This window comes from Callospermophilus lateralis, chromosome 2, assembly GCF_048772815.1.
Source record: "Callospermophilus lateralis isolate mCalLat2 chromosome 2, mCalLat2.hap1, whole genome shotgun sequence".
Taxonomy (NCBI): domain Eukaryota; kingdom Metazoa; phylum Chordata; class Mammalia; order Rodentia; family Sciuridae; genus Callospermophilus; species Callospermophilus lateralis.
This window is the reverse complement of record NC_135306.1, coordinates 165,822,046-165,842,210: the sequence shown is the minus strand read 5'-3', so window position 1 is coordinate 165,842,210 and position 20,165 is coordinate 165,822,046. Positions and strand designations below refer to the sequence as shown.

Genomic DNA, 20,165 nt, shown 5'->3' with positions numbered 1-20,165 from the left:
AGGGTGATAGGATATGGGACTCTTCATGGATTTTAGAATCAGAAAATGGAGCAGACTGGGAGCTTTAGGACCAATGGATCAGGGAAAGCAAGTAAAGCTAGAGGACTTGCAGAATCTGAATGAGTTTAATGGGCAAACTTCGTTTGGAAAGGGTGGGCCTGGAGGAGTGGAAAGAGTTCAGAAGTGGGTGATGTGGAAAGAACTCAGAAGTTGACTGGCTGTGGGCAAGCTGCCTACCCATTGTGGGTCTCACCTTCCTCACTTGTGGCCTGGTGATGATACATAACCTGCCCTACCAGGTATTTGGGAAGATTGAGTGGAATAACCCAGGGACCTGACTCCTGTTCTGTTGCTCAAAGAGTGCTGATCCAGGAACTCTTCCATTAGCAAGCTGGGTGTACTTGATCAAAAACAATCAAATTTTAAAACCTCAGTGTTCAGGAAGTATTATGTTGGCTCACGTATTTTCTCATTATGTCATTACTTCGCCCCTCCACCCGTTTTTAAAATTTAGTGTTCAAATAACGTCCCATAACTCAGAGCCTTGTCTTTCTTATGTGTATCATGGGAATAAAAATATCTGTCCTGCCTACCTTAGTGAGTAGTTGCCAGGATCCAATAAGATGACAAATGTGAGCGTGCTGAAAACGTGGTGTAAACGCAGAAGGGTGGTGATGGTACCGTGGCCAGGAATGTTTTAGCACAGAGGGCAGCTTCCATATTAGGGAAGAAAGTTTGGGGAGCTGCCTCTAGATTTGATTAGATGGCAGATATTTTCTTTTGGTCAACTTTTAAAAATTATTTTCCTTCTAATGTTAGAATGCAAAATTTAATTTAGTGCCTAGACTTTGCAGCTCAGTATTTATTTACCCAAGCTCTGAGCTTATTTAAGCAGATACAGATTGGGGATGGGGAGCCCAGGAATTGCTTTGAAGGTTAGATAGTGTGTATGACAAGGTGGTTACCAGCGGATGGATCTACTTCAGGCACATAGAAAACTTGGCTGCATGTCCTCATCTACTAGAGATTTACCAACTGATCTTGTAGCTACTGAGGGCTGCACAAGTGTCTTCACTCAAAACTTTGGCACTGGGTCCAAGGGGAAAACAGGAGATAGGAATAGAGAATAGTGGTGAGTGGTACTATTTTTCTCATGTCTTTTCTTTAGGGCTTTCTGATCATGTCCAGGAAGCTGCCAGCCACACAAATCCCTAAGGGAAGGCAATGTCCAGTTATCGTGCAAAAAAGATATTAAAAACTAGAGGACCTGCATTTATGTCCCAGTTTTATCAGTTATTGACAGAGTTATTTATTTATTTAGCTGTATACTGGGGATTGAACCTAGGACTTTGTGCATGCTAGACAAGTGTTCTACAACTGAACTGCATCCCCCAGCCCAACAAAAGCTTTTTGTGCAAATCATTTAACCTCTCTGAACCCAGTTTCCTCATTCATAAAGATGGGGGTTCATGATGTTAACAACTGAGCTGTTAAGAGAAGGCTTTGTAGACTGTAAAGTCCTTAAGAGGTAATAGTGGATATTGATGTTATTGCTTTATTGTTATTCCCATTACAACCAGGGTTTGTTTTCTCTCTCTCTCTCTCTCTCTCTCTCTCTCTCTCTCTCTCTCTCTCTCAAAATGAGGCAGGATTAGATTATAATTTGCATTTTCAAGTTCCCCAGTGAGTAGAAATGACTCTAAAAGAAAGTGGTTGCAAATAAACCCTACCCCTTGAACATGATGCAGGGATTTCTGAAACAGGTGTTAAAGGGGCCCTACTTCTATCCTTTACCTCAGATGCTCACCCCTGAAATCTGCTTTTCTTAGGAAAAGACCAGCCTGCTGCCTGCCAGATAAGGTCATAGAATTCCACGGGCTCACTTGAGAGTAGGAGCCCAGAAAGAGAGGCCAGCTGTAGTTGGATGGGTGGGTAAGGGTGTGGTAGGGGTGGCACATGGTGGGAGGGCCAGGAACAGCCCTGCTTCACATTTGGCTCATTAGGACCCAGGCTGCTCTAGTCCTGAGTGCCCAGCTTATCCTAGGCACTGGGCAGAGTAAGGAAAACTTTATAGGTCTCAAGAACTTTTCTTTTTTAACTTTTGTGCTGATTTAGACATCTCCAGGGAGACTAAGGGCTCAATTTGGAGATGGCAATAATATCCTAACAGAAGCATTTTGGTTGTCTGTATTAAGAGGTTTAAAAAGTGACTATGCCTTTTGATTCAATAATTTCATCTCTGGGAGTTTAACACAAGGAAATAATTTGAGTTTCATAAAAAGCCTATGCTCAAAGATGCATGGATTATAGTAGCGGTGGGGGAGGCACCCCAAATGTCCAGCATTAGAAGACTATGATCTAAAATATAAGCACCATGGAGTTGGGACTTTTTTGTTCCCCTTCTGTCTCTAGTACCAACTATAGCACTGCCTGGCATACATGTGCCCAGTGACACTTTTTGAATAGTTATATGAAAAAAAAAATTATCCATATGGTAAGACTATTATTTAATTATTTCAAATAAAGAAGCCTTAATGAAATAGGGTGTTTTCTACATTAATAAGATACAGGGAGAAAATATATATCACCATTTTTTTTAAATAGAAAGAAAAAGAAAAACAACTCATAAGAAGATACTCAGCTATATCTCCAGATGGGGACATCATGGATGATTTTTTTCCCTTTTAATATTTTATAAAATTTTGAAAATAACTGATTTTGTGATTAGAAATTTTTTAAAAAAATTTTTTAAATAAAGAAAAGAGGATGTTAGTTTAGTTTATTCATGGAACAAACTAGCAGCCTCTAGAGCTCACTCCTCCATCCTAAAAGAACCAGGCGGCCTTTGTCAACATACAAAACACCTACAGACTTTGGTTGTGTCTGTCAGCTTGGCTTGGAAACTGATCCCTGCTAACTTCAAAAGGGTGATAGAAACTCCAGTGTTGAAATTGCACAGGTCATGTTGCAGAGACATGCCCAAATGTTTATTATCCCATCATTGAACTGAACACATTTTGTAGTAGAGAGAAGCATTTTAAGGAGATAGAATTTTCTGGGCGGGAAGTTAATTCTTAGAATTCTTTCCCTGCTTTATGATTGTTATAAGCTGTTGAAAGTGTCTTCTGCTTCCCTTCATTCTTATTTTAGCTCATGCTATCTTAAAATAATTTGCTGTTCAGCCCCTCAGTGTATTAGAGTAAGTACTTCATGAAATGTCTCCAAGATACACAATCTTCCTTGAAGTCAAGACTTCCTTGGAATTAAAATTCTTGTCTTTAAGGTGGGCTTTGGCACCTGAGTTGGAAATTCTTGATTTTCCAATGTAACTGCATTTGAGAGATTAAATGCCTCTCTGAGAAAAGGCCCACTTCCCTCACTGTGTGAGGAGTGATGGTGACCTAGGGTCCCCCAGATGTTACTGACTGGTTGTGTTTGTAATCCTTTTGTTAACATGACTTCTCATTCATCATCTCTCTCTCTCTCTCTCTCTCTCTCTAGCCATAACCAGCACACCACAGCATTCAGGCATCCTGTGACCGGGCAGTTTTCTCCAGAAAACAGTGAATTCATTCTTCAAGAAGAGTAAGTATTTTTATATATTCTTCTAATCCAGGCAGAGTTTGGGGGCTTAAAGGTATTTGCTTAGAACACAGCTTATTGGACTATTGGAGTGGGTTTGTTGATTCAATGTGAAATGTGGGAAGAATTTTATTTTTCAATCTCCAGAATTCTATCAGAGGGTGATGTGGTAAAGGAGAGATGATATAGGGATATGCTGAGGTTGTTACAGTCAGAGCCTCTTAAAAGTTCCCTTTCCCCTGAAGCATCATCTAACATATTAGCTGTGCTCTGATTAGACCACTCATCTGGTATGAGAATAAATATAACCTCACACTGAGAGTCAGCCTCACAGGTAAGCCTCACGAGAGTCCAAAGCTGGGATCTATAAGTGAGGAAGCTGGTGATACCACTATCCCTGAACATTTTGAATCCTGTCTGCTCTGTTCCTAATATGGGAACTTTCCTGCTCCACAGTTCAGTTTCAGCTGACGTCTGGCTAGTTGCTCAGAGGTGGATTCTGTCACCAGGGATTGTCTACTTAAAAATACATGTACAACCCGAGCAGCACATATTGTTTTCCCAAAAAATGAAGGCAAGAAAAGTGCATAAGTTGTTCTGCTCCCTTTTCATCTGGGGCAATTCTATCTGAAGAAAATATTTATTTTTGAGAAGCAAAGGAATAGGGATATTAGCTTTAAGTTTTAAATAAATTTTTCCCTACGTTCTGTCACTTAAATAAAATGTGATCTTAAAATAAACCATCAGTATTTATATTTTTGTAGTATTTTCCTGCCTTAGTACTTACTGTTTTTGAATTTTTTAATTATGGAAAAATTTAAACATATAAAAGTTGAGAGAAGGCAGTAACTCCAATGTGCTCATAATTTTATTCCATCCATACCCTTCCTTTCACCCATTGGATTATTTTGAAGTAAATTCAAAACATGTAATTTTATCTCTATAGTATTTTCAGTTTAGATTCATTATCCTACAGAACTTTTAAAATTAGAAATTATAGATTTCTAATTTTAAAAGTACTGACTTTTCTTGCACGTTTGCTCTGTGCTGGAGGCTTTACATGCATATCTCGTGTAATACAGTAATCCTGAGAGGTTGACCATCATCACTCTTTAGAGGTGAAGATACTGGGAAGCAAAAAAATAAAAGTCACTTGTACAAAGTCAGATGGCTAGAAGTAGAGAGCCAGATGCCACCCAAGGATGGCTAGATTTTAAGGTCTCTGCTGTCTTTATGTGGTATTCTCTTCAGGCAATCCAGCCTCTGACTTTGTCAGAAATTGCTTGGTTAATTATTTTGGTAATGGTGGTCCATGGGACATGACTGCCAGGCTCAGGGTTGGCGGGGGGCGGGGGGGTCTGACTTTAATACTACAGGTTGTGCATCCTTTATCTGAAATGTTCCAAAATTGAAAAATTTGAGAATTATATTGGCACTCAAAAAGTTTTTCAAAAAGAATATAATTGGGATAAAAGGGGGTATCTGACTGTGGACTGTAGTATCTGTTAAAATTTCTGAGTGTGATGATTTTGTGTGTGAGAGAGAGACAAACGGATGGACACAGAAAGGGAAAGCAAATGTAGCAAAATATTAACAATTTGTAAATCTAAGTGGAAGGTACAATTGGTCCTCTATAGCACAGGTTCTACACTGAAAATAATCAAATTTTAAAAAGTGCTTCTGGGCTGGGGATGTGGCTCAAGCGGTAGCGCGCTCGCCTGGTATGCGTGTAGCCCGGGTTCGATCCTCAGCACCACATACAAACAAAGATGTCGTATCTGCCGATAACTGAAAAATAAAATAAAAATTAAAAAAAAAAAAAGTTTTTCAGGGAGCTGGTGTTATGGGTCAGTGGTAGAGCGCTTGCCTAGCACATGTGAGGCACTAGGTTCTATCCTTAGCACCACATAAAAAGAAATAAAATAAAGGTATTATGTCAATCTATAACTAAAAAGAAATACGTTAAAAAAGTTTTTCAGATTTTAGGATTTTTTAATTAGGTATGCTCAACTGGTAAAGTCCATGTAGATATTCCTAAATCTGAAACACTCTGAAATCTGAAACACTTTGAATTTTAAGCATTTTGGATAAGGGATGCTCATCCTGTAGTTGAGAAAGTAGTAGAAGGTAAAGTTTGTCTTGTCTCCTACATGGAGAAAGAACTTCTGTATGAGAGAGTAAATTCCTCAAATTCCAGCCCCAAATGAGTTTGTGTATAGAGTTCTGAAGAGAGGAGGTCCTTGAATTCAGTCCCCTTTGTGAGACAGTCACCCATCTTTATAAGGTTTGAATGGAGAATCCATCAGAACTCTTGGTGCAGGAAGTTACCAACTTCAATAAGAGCTGCTAGAGAAGCATAGGCTTCCATCACTAAACAATTCTGTCACAAACATTTCTTCTTCCCTTCATTCTTAACAGAAAACTATCTCTTCACTACTTCTGAGTAGTAGGTAGGCTTTTTTTTTTTTTTTCCTGCCAGAATATCTCTAATTAATCTCAATTCCATCCAATTTCCAAGGAAAAGGTGTTCTTTCTTTCTGAGGCCATTTCCTGGATGTCATGGGTATATCTGATTATCTCAGGAGTTGGGTGGCACTGGGTAGTCGGATATTCCTTGTAAAAGGCAGGTTGTGCTTAAGGCATTGAGACAAAGGGTTAGGAAAAAAAACAAATGTGAAGATTTCCACAACTTAAATTGTGTTGGGGCTGTATTGGACTCTGGAGCAAGACAAATGTGGTCCTGTTGGCAAGGAGCTTATGAAGATAGATAATGACAAGATAAAAAATGTGATGAATTATTTGTGGTAGAGGAAACACAGGGCTTTGTGGGAATTGATCAAAGGAGACTCTAACCTGCTGTAGGGTCTGTGGAAAGCCCCTCAGTCCTGGGAAGTTTAAATTGAAACCTGTTTTGTCAAAATGAACAACTTGGGCAAAGACCCACAGAGAAATAGGGTACAGCATGGAAGGTCTACACCAATTGAACTAGAGTGAGAAATTAAGAGCACTGGATGGATTCTGGAGATACTTGGGAGCTGAAATTGACAGGACTTGGTGATTGATTGACCTTGGTAAAGATGAAAGAAGTCTGGCCCTAAACTAAAGGAAGGGGACAGTTTAGATGTGGGAAGATTAGTGTGTGTGCACACGTGTGTGGGTCCTGAACAACCCATGCGAGGTATGACAGCCTCGGTGGGGTCAGAAGTCAAGAAGAATGACTTGACGTGGAGGTTTATGAAGGGGAGTGTGAAGATAAAGATGAAGAGGAAGGCTGTAGCCAATTACCTAAATTGCTCCTTCCTGAAACACATCCAGATATATGTCCTGGAGAAACTCTGGAGGCTAAGGCATAATTTCCCCTTGCAGGAACTGTTTTGAAAATATTCAAATTGGGGCTGGGGTTGTGACTCAGCAGTAGAGCGCTCACCTTGCACATGAGAGACCCTAGGTTCGATCCTCAGCACCAAATAAAAATAAATAAAGGTAAAAAAATATGCACATAAATGACATTCCTCTTTTGTTCCCTTAAAGAAACTCAATTTTGTTGTAAAGGGTGTTATGTGTTGAGGATAAATGACTGTGATGACCATTGGTGTTCTTGTACATGCACTGTCAGATAAGTATCTTGGGTGGAAAAAGTAAAACTGGGCCTTTCCTTTATTTCTCCAAAGAGTATCTGGTAAGTCCAACTCCTGGAGAGTTATAACCCCATTTATTCCCCTCACCAAAGCCGCCGCCTCTGGTTTCTTAAAGCTAATCCTTCTGGAGCAGTGATTCTCAAAGTGTGGTTTCTAAACCGGTGTCTCTTGGTTACTTAATAAAGATACAGGTTCTTGGGCCTATCCAGACCTGCTGATTCAGAGACAGGGCCCACTAATCTGGGTTGTTAACAAGCTTCCTGGGTGATTCTGATATAGGCAAAAGCTTGAAAACCACTGATTTAGAAAACTTACTAAACTTCTCATTCTTCATTAGTTATTCCCAAGTTCTTCTGTTCACCCATAAGTATTCTCCAGATACCCAACATTCTTTGGGCTGTGGTGGCAAGCTTAGATTTTAGTCAAATAATCTTGGGTTCTTTCTGTGAGAAGAAAGAAATTTATAAGGCCCATCTCCATGGGGACTTCTCTTGGGCCATTGTGGGTATAAACAGGTAAATCTTCCTCACCTGTTGGCAGGTAGGACGCATCTGAGCTGCTTGGAATAATCAGTGCATGTCTACCCAAAGACGGTTTCTATCTTACAGATGAGAGGTACAGAGAAAGCTATGATCTGATGGATACAGAAGACAAGAGCCCTAAGTGTTCTAGTTTCTGTGTCAGTCATACAGAATCATTCAGGATAGGCTAGGGTCTGCTGTGATAACAAGAAACAAGATTTTTATGATTTAAAATAAAATATTTTTCATTTTTGTTCTGTGTCCATTGTAGGTCACCTGAGGGACTATGTTCTGTCATCTTTACTTAGGGAGGCTTCATTTCTATGTTTTCACAATTGCCAAAGGCAAGAAAAAGGGACCTGAATGGATTATACACTAGCTGTTCCACTCATGTTTCATTGGTCAAAGCAAGTCCCAGAACCACTCCCAACTTCAAGAGAAGTAGGGAAGTGCTTATCCACCATGTACCTGGGGGAAAAAATCACACATTTTTATTGGATAGCATTAATGATTACCCTTAATAACTCACTAATAAGTGAGACTAATAAGGGAAGTAGCCCTTTTGGGCCTGTTGCCAACAAGCTATGTTTGCTGTATGACTAGAGTACGTGTTTTTTCATTTCACCCTTTCTATTATGCTATTTAGTTCTCAGTTCTTAGTTCTTTGTTTCCAAAGGGGGGTGGGCATCAGTCATTAGACTCAATAGATTTGTACAAGCTAAGTAAGTGGTGGAGTCAAAATTTAAATCCAGGAATTCTGGCTCCAGATGTTGTGCTTCTAAACAACATGCTATATTACATACTTGAGTGTTCTTCAGGGGACAATCTTTGTTGTTGGCCATATTCAAACAGCTTGCCAACTGAGTGTGCTACTGCTGCATAGACTTTTTAATTGTAATCGTATTTGTGGTAATGAAAATCCATAGTCACTTCACTCTTGCTTGAGAGATGCCAAGCCTTCTCAACCATCTCTTCTGCAGAAAATGTTCTCAAACCTTTTCTTATAGGGCCTCATTTTCAGAGATTGGATCATTTGTGCTCTTCTTAAGCCTCTTTCCTGATTCTTAGTGACGTTTTTGAATTGTGAGCTTGGAGCCGGCCCTTTTTTTGCTAAAAGTGCCACACACATTCTTAACATTGGACGCCCAGGGCTTTGGTTTCAGTGTTGGGTGCTCTTGCAAAGGAGCAATTTCTCCTTGGCTCTGGGCAGCCCAGGAGCCTACTGACAAAACACCTCTACAGCTCTCAGGAAGGGGAGAGAAGCATTCCTTAGTGGTGACGCCAGCAGCTGACTGACAGCAGGCTGTGTGCACTGATCCCCAGGCTCTGTCAAGCATTTCACGTTGAGGTGGGGCCTGGGGTTGTGAGAGACTATGCGATTGCTCTGGAACTTCAGAAGCACGCTGTCAGTCTGAGCAGTCAGCTGGAAAGCATGCGGGATCTCCATGGAGGCTCCTAACCAGGAAAGTGCCCTATCTGGCCTGCCCACCCTGATGTCCTGGTGAGTTTAGTTTGTCCCTTCTCTATTTTTATCATTGGATTATTTGTAAAAGAAACACAAGTGAAATTGCATGAAATGTTGAGTGGTATTTGGAGGATAACATTTAAAAAGGTACAATCTTGCTGAAGGTAAGAGTCATCTTCCTGATCTTTGAGTTCTGCTGAGGGGGATTCATTTTACAGGTTGCAGGGCAAGACTCTCCTAAGGCTTGTGCAGATTCTAGGCCTAGGGGCTAGGTATCTCCTGCTGCTATGGGATGGCTATCTCCTCTTCCTCCTGCTCCTTCTGTAGCCACAAGTTGGTAAAAGCTGGTAATAAGAGATTATCAGCAAGGGAGCAGGGGAGAGGGTACTCCAGAGCATCCAAAGGAGTCCATCCTTCTGCTCATCTGTTGGGCTCTGGGCAGTGAGGCTGATGTGTTTCCATCTGTGGTTGTTAGAGCCAGCACCTTATCTCTAGATGCTGACAGTCTTAGACTAGCTTTGCCTGTTGCATTTGGTTGCCATGGCAGCAGAAAAAAATGGGGAAAAATGGAAACACCTGGCAAACACATGCAGAAACTTGACTGTTCAGTTTTCTTACCTGGATTCAGAAACAGCATTTGTGACAGTCACAGGTAGGGGAAGGGATGGGGAGGGGGACCTTAGTTCATTCAGACACCTAGGTGTTGATGTTTGAAGTGGATGATTTGAAGGGCATCGGCACTGGTGTTGGGGATGCATTCACGGCCACACAGCAACCATGTCTTCAGCTCTGACTCTAGGGTGAAAATACTGCAGTGGTGGCTTTGCTGTGTGTAGAATGGAAGCCGCTTCATGCAATTAGTAATTTTGTTTCTTCCTATGAGTTTTGTTTTTTTCCTTCTTGTGTTCTTGCTTTACTTCCCTCACAAGTCTGGGAAATGCTCAGATCTGCATTAGAAAATGTCATTGTCTAATGAAAAAGTGGCTGCTTGTTAGTCTGGGAGGTTCAGAGAGGATAAGAGGGCTTGCCAAAGACACAGATTAGAACTGGAGCATCTCTGAGACAGAGCAGAGCAGAGCAGAGCAGAGGTGGAGGTAGCAGTAGAGGTTCAGGACCAGTTCTCCTCCTGCATAGATACACACTGAACCTGAACAGTGGAAGAGACTGGTCCAAGGTCATGCACAGAGCAAGGACTTATGACAAGACTAAGGCAGTTAGTTCTCTGATTTGAGTTGAGGGGCAAGTCTTACAGGGTTATTTTCATGCCAGGTGAGGGGGTGCTGTTTGGGCTGGCCTCCAGCTCCTGGGGTGGGTTGAGGAATTGTAGCCTGTGTTTAAGAGGAGTTGAGGAGGAAAGAGAAGGAACACAGAAAGCCATAGTTGAGTAATGAGGCCACAGTTACTGAATGAAAACCCGTGTCAGACAGCCTCCCCCAGGGTGTTGGGAGTTTACAGTGAGCGTTGGCGGTCTGTCTGCGTCTCTTTCTCTGGGAAGAGGGGGTGTGGAGGTATCTATGCCTATTTGGGACAAGAACTTTCTTTTTTTTTTCCTGATTTTCATTGTGTATTGCTTTTTCCAAACCTCCTGGTGGGCGTAAGCTTCTTAAAAAATGTGCTGGTGTCTGTAATTGTGCCCTCTTCTCATGTACTCCTCCTTTCATATTAGAAATTTTAGTTAAGCTCCCTGTGTAGAATTCTTGAGGACAGATATGAATCTAGGATCCCATTTTTTTGGCCGATCAGTAGCATACACGTGTCCTCTAATGAGGTCTTTTTAGTAAGAGATCCTTATTTCCCCATAGCTTTCTAACTTCCTGCTGTAGTCTTAATGACTCTTGACACTATTTCAGAATGGGTTATTCCACAGAGTTTATAAACTTTAACAACAATGACAACAAAAAATTCCCAGATAAAGGGCTGGGGTTATGGCTCAGTAGGAGAGTGCTTGTCTTGCATGTGTAAGGCACTGGGTTCGATTCTCAGCAACACATAAAAAATAAATAAAGGTATTGTGTCCATCTATAACTAATAAAAAATACTTTTTAAAAAAATAATTTTTAATTTATTTTTTAGTTTTAGGTGGACACAATATCTTTATTTTATTTTTATGTGGTGCTGAGGATTGAACCCAGTGCCCCTTGCATGCTAGGTGAGCACTCTACCACTGAGCCATAACCCCAGCCCCTAATAAAAAATATTTTTTAAAAATTCACAGATAAAGCACTCTTTGTTTTTATAGGAAGTGATCATTGTTTATAAACTAATTGTTTGGCACCTTGAGTTTTCTGGAGAGAAGTGCCTTCAAAACAAAAATAAACTGTAGGTGGGATTTAAATTCTGGGGTCTCCACTAGTAACAGTCACGAGTAATGCATTTCATTTCATGCAGTGCTTCATGGTTTTCAAAGTGTCATTTCAATACATATAATTGCCTTGTGAGATGAAAGGCAATTTTCACTCCATTTTACAAAATGGAAACGGAGGCTCAGGGATCTGGATGTGATTTGTGGGGGAGGCAGTAAGCTTCAGAGCTTGACTGAGATTCAGTTACCTGGGCTCTTGCTCTTTCCAATACCCCAGGATCCCACTGGTTTGGGCATGGCCTTGGAGTTAAGAACCAAAGCCTACTTCTCTCAGACCTCAGGACTTGTCATAGAACAGTCTTTGTGGCAAAGCTCAGGCTTCAGGATTCAGCTATTGTCTTAAGCAAGTCATTAATCTCTCTGGGACTCAATTCCCTCATCTACAAAATGGAGATGGTAAAACTGAAGTAATACAGGGAAAGGGCCATAGTAGGTGCTTGACAAGTGCCACCTAGTCCCTTTGCCTGCTTGACCTTTCGAACCTATCCTTCAGGGTTGGTTGTCCTTGTCCTAACTCTTGTGACATATAGAGTAGGGAATGGTCTTGCTATGATCCTTCTTTAGTGCTTCAGTTCATGCCATTGATTGAGCGGCAGCTAAGGCTCCTTAAACAAATTTCTCCAAATGCAGACCTACTGAAAAAAAAAAAGACTTCTGTACTCATAACCTTCCTTTCTGGCTATGTCTATCAATGTTACGTGCATTTGGTTCTGGACATGCAGGAAGCAGAAGACAGCTCCTTATACAGATGGGGAAATCGAGGCATAGAGAAAGCCATTTCCTGACTAGGCTCCCCTGAAACATCCTTGACAAAGTTCAGAGTAGAATCAGTCATTCTTCAACTGTTTTTTTTTTTTTTTCCCAGATTGACTTTATCTAGTCCTTGCTTCTCTTGTGTATTTCCCATGGGAGGCAGTTGAGCAAAAACTCTAGCTCTCTGTTTTGAACTTCAGCCCACAGCCCTCCAGCAAAATAATTGGCATTCATGTAGCTTAAACCAAGGAAAGTGAGGTCTTTGTTCAAACCATCCCACTGTACTGGGAATCCAGATAGCACAGCAACCCAGCAAGCAGGCTTTTAAGTTAATAGATTTTGTTTAATGACACCAAGAGTCTGCATGTGCAGGTTGTTTGGTCTCCTGTCCCAGGGATCTGCATGACTCAATGTGCCTGAGGGCATGCCAGGGGCATGTGTTTTTCACAGTTGCTTTGTTCAGAGACACAGGCTCTTCTCTGGGATGGGAACATTTCTTGGTCGAGACTTACCAGTACAGTACACCCAGTTTGAGGACTTGAGGACAAATCAGTGTCTTCCCAGGCTTTTAAGTGGGGAATACCCCTGTAAGATGAAATTGGCTGGAACAAATGTACCGGCATTCCCATATCCAAGTGAGAGATATCCCTTGGAGTGTTGTCTGTTCCGAATGTGTCACACAAGGATGTTCCCATTGCTAAGCTTTTGAGGTGAACCACTAGTAGTAGTTTCTATCAGAGCCAGTTTTTCAGCCGAGTAAAAAAATTATTTGGAAACTTTTTTCATATTCCTGTTTAATGCCAAGTGGTATCCCCAAGTATGACCACCATTGTTTTTTCTACTTTATAATTCTGGATAACTTGTAGTTATTTCTAAAGACTTATCGCCTGTGAAGGATCTGAAAGACCATGATCCATGTTGAGGAGATTCAGAGGAACATCCTCTGAAGACAGATCTTATTACTTGGACAGGGTGGGTAGCTGTGTTGTCCCTTGATCTTTCAAAGAATCAGGTCTTGGCTGAGTCTGTGGCTTGAGTTGGGAGCTGTCCCTGCCTGTGAGAGGCCCTGGGGAGGACATGCTCTGTGTTCATATAGACAACTCAGTCTCTTCCCTGGGGCAAATTGAATTTGGACTTTCATCATGTCTTCTCATAAGCTTCCCTTGGGTGTGGCTGAGCAGCACAGTGCATGAGAACTAGAATTGTCGTTGTGTGTTCCTTTCTTTTCCTCCCCCATCTACTGCTGTCATTCACTGATGTCCAGAGTTATAGCCACAGTCAGCCCTTCTATAGCCAAAATCTGTTCATAGATGGCTCCCCACATGGCTGTCATACCCTCTTTCCTGGCTTACCCAAGGCTGTCATCTTTCTTCCACTAGGGAATGGCTGGGGAGTGCTGGGGGTTAGAACATGTGGGGAGGCAGTTAGAACTCAAAATTGTAAGGTACAGAAATGGCAACAGTATCCATTTGTTCTGGATTTCCAGGATCAATCATAGATCTTTGTCCTACATGGAAGATATTGGGTGTCTCATTTTTCATTGATGGAAAATGAGGTAGTCATTTAAAATCATGTTGATGATTTTACAATGGTTTAAAAAATGGATGTAAGTTCACGCTCACAATTATGTAAAAACCAAAAAGTGCTCACCCCCTGAAACCCAAAACAGGCATAAAAAAAAAAGAGTGGATATAAATATATCAAGCATTTGGATAGCAGGACTCTGAGTGATTTTATTTACTCTGCTTTTAGCTTTTTCTTATATTTCTCAAATATTCCATATATAATAAGACTCTATTAGTAGCTTAAGTGAAAGCAAATTAAATTTGATAAAATCCCAGACAAATCTTTTCTGTCGTTGGACTGTGTGTCCTGAATTTTGACTAGAGATTCAGTCAACTGCCTTAACTTGAGAGCTCTTCTTCCTTATTTCCCCCTCTGGAAATCTAAAGTTAGGTAAAACCAGCTGAAAACCATGTTTCAGACATAGTTCTGCCTGGAAGCAGGGGATGAAAAAGGCAGCTTCTCAGAGCCCCTTCCCACCCCCAAATGGTGATTATCTCTCACTGCACACAGTGTCTGCCAACAGGGGAGCGGCTGAGCATGGTGACATTCTCCTTCTGAGTGGGGAGCAGTAACAAAAGTCTGGCTGGGATGGAGGCCGGGGGCGGGGAATCTGAAGTAAGTGCCTGAGCTGATAAGGAGCCAGTGATCTTTCTGCTGGTGGGATGTGCACCTCCAGCTGCCAAGCATCCCACAGGGCCTGGCCCCTTGGAAAGCTTGCTACAGTGGTCCTGCTGCTGGAACTGCTCTGGGGGCACAGTAGTCACGGAGACTTGTGTGGAGAATTTCCCTCCTGGTACAGAGGGTTGGGGCTCTGGCTCAGAGCATGTGAAAGTTCACTTCTCCTTTCAGCAGCCCTGTTCTTTGAAGAGAGCACCAAATCTCTACAGTGGAAACTGGAATTTCTCCATCACACCTCTCGAAAAGTGAGCCTCTTGAAGGACATCTCAAGTGCTTTTTATTTGGCTGTGACTGGCTGGATTCTCCAGCTCCATCACTTCAGGGTCCTGGTGCAGTCCTCCAAAGCAGATTTTTTTTTTCTATTCTTCAGGCAGCGAGTCTCAATTTATTATAGTCTGACTGGCATCAAACTGCCTGGATCCTGTTGCCCGTCAGAACAGTGGACAAAACCCAGCCACCAAACACTGAGACTTCTTCTTAAAGGGAAGCTTACTGGTCCTGGAGTTGGCAAGGTCTTGGAATCTGGTATTGAACTGTTCAAGAGAGGTATTGAATTTGTGTGGAGGTATTTGTCACCACTGCTTTGAAAGACTGGCAGATGCAGGGGCTTTGTGGAGGCAGGTGAGGAGAATGCTCTCAAGTGTCTCTTTAGAGTCGAGCCAAGATGTTCCCAGTGTGCTAGCCCTCCCAGGGCAACTTCTCAGTGGAATGTACTGCATCTCTGGGATGCTGATAGGGAAGCACCAGAGATCCTCATTGGGGTGCACGGAAGGCTTCATCTCTTCTGCCTCTCCAGGCATAGTACAAGGGGTTAATATCTTTTATGGCTCTATTTTGGGGCAAATGGAGTGTTCCCAGAATAGTACTCTTTGTTGAGTAGTCTATTTTGGGAGGCAAGCCCCATCGGCATTTATGTAAGCATTCTCTGTGTATATGGGGGTGTGCATGTGTGCGCAAGTGATTTCTTGTTACTAATTATAAACAGTTTCTTTTGGGAGTCAGGGAAATAGAGGTGTGTGTGTTTGTGTGTGTGTGTAAGGGTATGAATTGCTCTTGCCTCCTGTGAAGAATAGTGTGTGCCCATCTGATGGGGAAGTTGTCACAGACACCCAAGTAGGACAGCAAGTATGAGGACCTTAGGACAACAGGCAGGGATGACAGTCTGGGCGCCTTTGTGGCTGTCTGGCTGTGGAAATGTGCCCATCTGTCTTTCTCTTGGTTCCCTGAAGCACTAGGGCAGTCCCTTCGGCTGTAGTCTGGAGTCAGGTAGTCTCTTAAAAATCTGGCTTGAATCATTCTAAGGCCAAGCAACCAATTCCAACATGGAACAAATCTCTGCTACCATTTCCCACTCCTTAGCTTGGCACTAACACATTGGATTCCCCATGTCTCCCCACAGGCCAAACCCACATATGTCAAAGCAAGAGAAAAACCAAAGACCATCCAGCATGGTCAGTGAAACATCTACAGCTGGTACGACATCTACCCTGGAGGCCAAGCCTGGACCCAAGGTGAGTTTCTGGCCACTGTTTCCATCTCTCCCTTTTGTATTTTGCCAAGCCCCCTTATAATCAGAGGCCCATTCGATCATCACCATAGTTTTGTGAGGGAGATCCCTAAGAAGTATCCTCCCTAAGTGATAGGTCAGGATATTTTTTTAAAAATATTTTTTTAGTTGTCAATGGACCTTTGTTTTATTTATTTATATGTGGTGCTGAGAATCGAACCCAGTGCCTCACACATGCTAGGCAAATGCTAACACTGAGCCACAATCTCAGCCCAGGATATTGAGGTCAGGAAGCATTATGTCCCTTGTCCAAGAAAATGGGTGATTGCTGAAAGACCAGGACTGATATCTGGGTCCTTGAACACATTCTCTACTTTCTTGGCATGTGTTGAGAAGGCCACACTGTTGTTCCTATGGGCTGTGTGTTAAAGCCTGATGAGATTCTGTGACAGATGGACCTGAGGAAGGGTGTCCTTGGAAAGAGCACCAAAGTTCCTGTGCTCAGTGTGTGGGAACACTGACTGAAGATCAGGGAGAAGAGTCAGCATTGCAGAATGGGGGAGAGTACTGAAGAGCAAACCCAGACAGGAGGGTAAAGATCAGGACATAGGCAAGAAATCTATGACCAAAAAATAGCTTTACACCAGAGAGCCATAGACATATTAGAGACAACAGCTGCTGGTGAGTTGGTTGAAAAATCCCTTTAAATTTTTTTCTTTGTGACCCAGCTGGGAGGCTTGCCAGGTCTTGAGCTTGCTTTTTAATTAGAATGCTATGGCCATGTGCATGCCTATTCTCTGTCTCGTTGCTGTTTTGATCAAAGGGTGCTGCCACTTAGAGTAAAGCAGCGAGAGCCAACAGCCTTCCTACCACAAGTGCTTTCTTGCGCCTCCCTAAATTCCCTGCTGCTAGAGTTTAACTCTGCTTTTTCCTAGATCATTAAGTCCAGCAATAAAGTCCACAGTTTTGGGAAGAGGGAACAGGCCATTCGGAGAAACCCCAATGTTCCAGTGGTGGTGAGGGGCTGGCTGCACAAGCAGGTGAGGAGGCTGAGGAGTGGGAGGTGGAGGGATGGTCCTTGCTGCATTTCTTCTTTTTCCTGGCCCCAGGACACAGGGAGAGGCACAAAAGTTTTTGCTCCCAAGTTTGTGTGGGGACAGATGCATTCTGCCCACCATGCTGAGTGATTTGCTGTTCATTTTTATGAGTGGACTGGCTGCTGAAGGATTACAGCTTCTCTCCCAAAACCCACTCAACCTCTGACCACTGGTACTGTCGGCTGACCTGGGAACCAGGCCATAGTGTGAATGGGTCAGCCTGAATTTAACCTTACCACCAATCTCTACTAGAACCTTCCTTCCCGATGTTAAAGTCTTTAATATTATTTGACTGAAAAAGTCCCATCTTTTCCTCTCTCTTTTCTAGCACACATATCTAGCTCTTTAGCACCCCAAATTCCAAATCAGCCAGACTCAGCTCATTGTTTCCACACCCCTTACCTCTCTTTCCCCTAGCCTGTTTTTTCTGGATCTTAATAATATGGGGTCTATACCTACTCTCCTGGGCACACAGGTTAGAGACCTCAGAACCATCACCTGCTCCTCCTTCTTCCACTTTCATTCAGTGAGGAAGTGATATCTCTATCTCCCCCAGGCCATGCTTCATCTCCAACCCCAAGTTTATCCACTTCTAGTCCTGTGGTCATGCTGGGCTATGAGCTCCCAGGACGGTGTCTCTTTTGTCCCCTTTTTTCTCTCCTTGTCATTCATTCATTTGCTTCCCAAGTGTTTGCCATGTTCTGAATGCTCTCACAGAGCCTATAAAGAGATAAGTGACATGTGGTTCCTGTCTTCAAGGAGCTCATCATCTGCCAAGGGAAACAGCACATCTCTTGTGTCACATTGTTATCCATCCTGTCATAGCATCCTATCTACCTATGCTGTGCTACCTGTCAGCATCCCCAAAAGCCACCAATCAAATTCCAAGAGCAATGATATCCATTTTAGAAAATCCTTTGTGGGAAGTCAGAGAAGGACATTGTGTTGCACACTCCTGGGAGCATTCCCAAAAGTTCATTTGATATGTGTTTCCCCAGGTCTGTTTCTTGGTACAGCTTTCACAGTGCTCAGTCTCTTCTGTCAGATCTGCCTCTGGCCCCAAACTATTGCTCCCACCCCCACCCCTCACAGCCTCTGTTCTCCTCTCTTTTAGCTACATCTCTTTTATATTTGAGTAATTTAATCTCTGATTTTTTTCCATGTGTATGACTGTCCCTGTTGAACAAAGGATGCTCCTTGGAAACATGGAAGGAGAGGGAAGGGATCGTAAATAATTTTTCTCCCCTCTTTCCATGCCCTTGCTGACCCAGTGACTGTGCTGTACCCATAACAGGTCTGTGTAGAACACTCTGGACACAGCAGAGTGTAGCTGTGCCTGGGGAGTTCTAAAAGGCTTCCCAAGATAAGTGATGTTGGCACTAGGTATGGCAGGATGGGTAATCCCATTAAAAAGGAAGCAGGTATTGTGTGCCAAGACCTCAGAAATAATCTGGTCAATTTGGAGGAGGTAAAATTCATAAATGGATGACATCATCAAGTTAAATTTGGTTTTAGCAGTTTGATAGAAGGATGAACAAATCTCATGTTTAGTTTGGAAATTGTCAGGTTTTATTTTGTTTTTGTTTTAATTCAAGCCTGTCAAACAACTTCTGCATAAGGAATATGAATTTTAACAACTTTAGCTAAAAACAGCTCTGAGATTTTCTTAGGTTTTGAAGAGAACTGACCCTAGAAACATTGCTAATTTCCTCCCTTGGCCATATTTTTTGAATTTTCATAGTTATTTAAAATGTTCTCTTTTTTTCATAGTTGTAGTTGAACACATTACCTTTATTTTTATTTTTAAAATGTTCTTTTTTAAATTGGTGCATTATAATTATACATAAGTAGGATTTATTATGCTATATTCGTACATACACATAATTTGATCAATCTCATTCCCCACTAAAATGTTCTTTTTTTATATATTTATTTATTTTTTATTGTGGACACAATACCTTTATTTTCTTTATTTATTTTTATGTGGTGCTGAGGATCAATCAAACCCAGGGCCTCACACTTGCTAGGTGAGCAGTCTACCGCTGAGCCACAACCCCAGCCAGCCCCACTAAAATGTTCTTAATAAATGTAAAGTTTTACATTTCAGATGAGTAAAGCCAGACTCTTTTTATAAGGAAATTTTATAGCAAAGAAAATCCAATCTCCACGTTGAATGGAAGGAAAACAACAACAAAATCAGTTCCTTATCATAGAGAACTGAGCTTAGTTAAAAGGGAACATTACCTCAGTTAATTAATTAGCTAACTTAAACTATATTTAATACTATGCAAATTCAGTTTTCTAATCAGCCCAAATGAAGATATTTTACAGCACAAAACAAAATAAAAAACTTCCTTTTGTTAAGAGCTGATCCCTTTATTAATAGGAGCCCTGTACTTTTGAATTCACATTTTCCTTTCTAGAATAAGGTGGATTATAATAATTTGATTCCTGGAGACCAAAAAAACAAACAAAAAAATCCTCCTGTGATAAACCAACATTGAATCTAATTTAATGCCCTATTCAAAGAATAGCTATTCAATAAAATATTTATTAATTTATTGAAAGAGTGAATATGGGCAAGTCTTGGATCCAGAATTAGGTTATTAGGTTGTACATGATTGGAGGGGAACAGTATGCTCAGATAGTGTCCTGACTGCTTTTCTTTGCTTTGCAGGACAGTTCTGGGATGAGACTGTGGAAAAGGAGGTGGTTTGTGCTTGCTGATTACTGCTTGTTTTACTATAAAGGTGAGTTTAAGGCTCAGCCAACCAAGAACTGTTTGTGTTAGAGAATGGTGGTAAGGGCACACAATTGGTGGTTTTCTTAAATCCAGTAGACAGACTAATAGTCTGAGCTAATTAGTAGCCTATTACCCTATCAAAGTGTGTGTGGTTTTTTTTTTTTTTTTTTGATACTGGGGATTGAACTCAGGGCCACTCAACCACTGAGCCATATCCCCAACCCTATTTTGTATTTTATTTAGAGACAGGGTG

The 20,165-nt window shown here is 41.8% G+C and overlaps 1 protein-coding gene across 7 annotated transcripts in view; it reads left to right on the top strand.

The window, feature by feature from the left end:
- The window catches only part of Plekha7 (pleckstrin homology domain containing A7), a 206,555-nt gene that overhangs the window by 121,584 nt on the left and 64,806 nt on the right, over positions 1-20,165 (top strand). For all 7 annotated transcript variants that reach the window (XM_076846949.2, XM_076846948.2, XM_076846944.2 and 4 more), the window contains 4 exons: positions 3,502-3,585; positions 15,965-16,076; positions 17,008-17,112; positions 19,847-19,919. In XM_076846949.2, the coding sequence (XP_076703064.2) occupies positions 3,502-3,585; positions 15,965-16,076; positions 17,008-17,112; positions 19,847-19,919 (374 nt within the window). The remainder of the gene's footprint in view (positions 1-3,501; positions 3,586-15,964; positions 16,077-17,007; positions 17,113-19,846; positions 19,920-20,165) is intronic.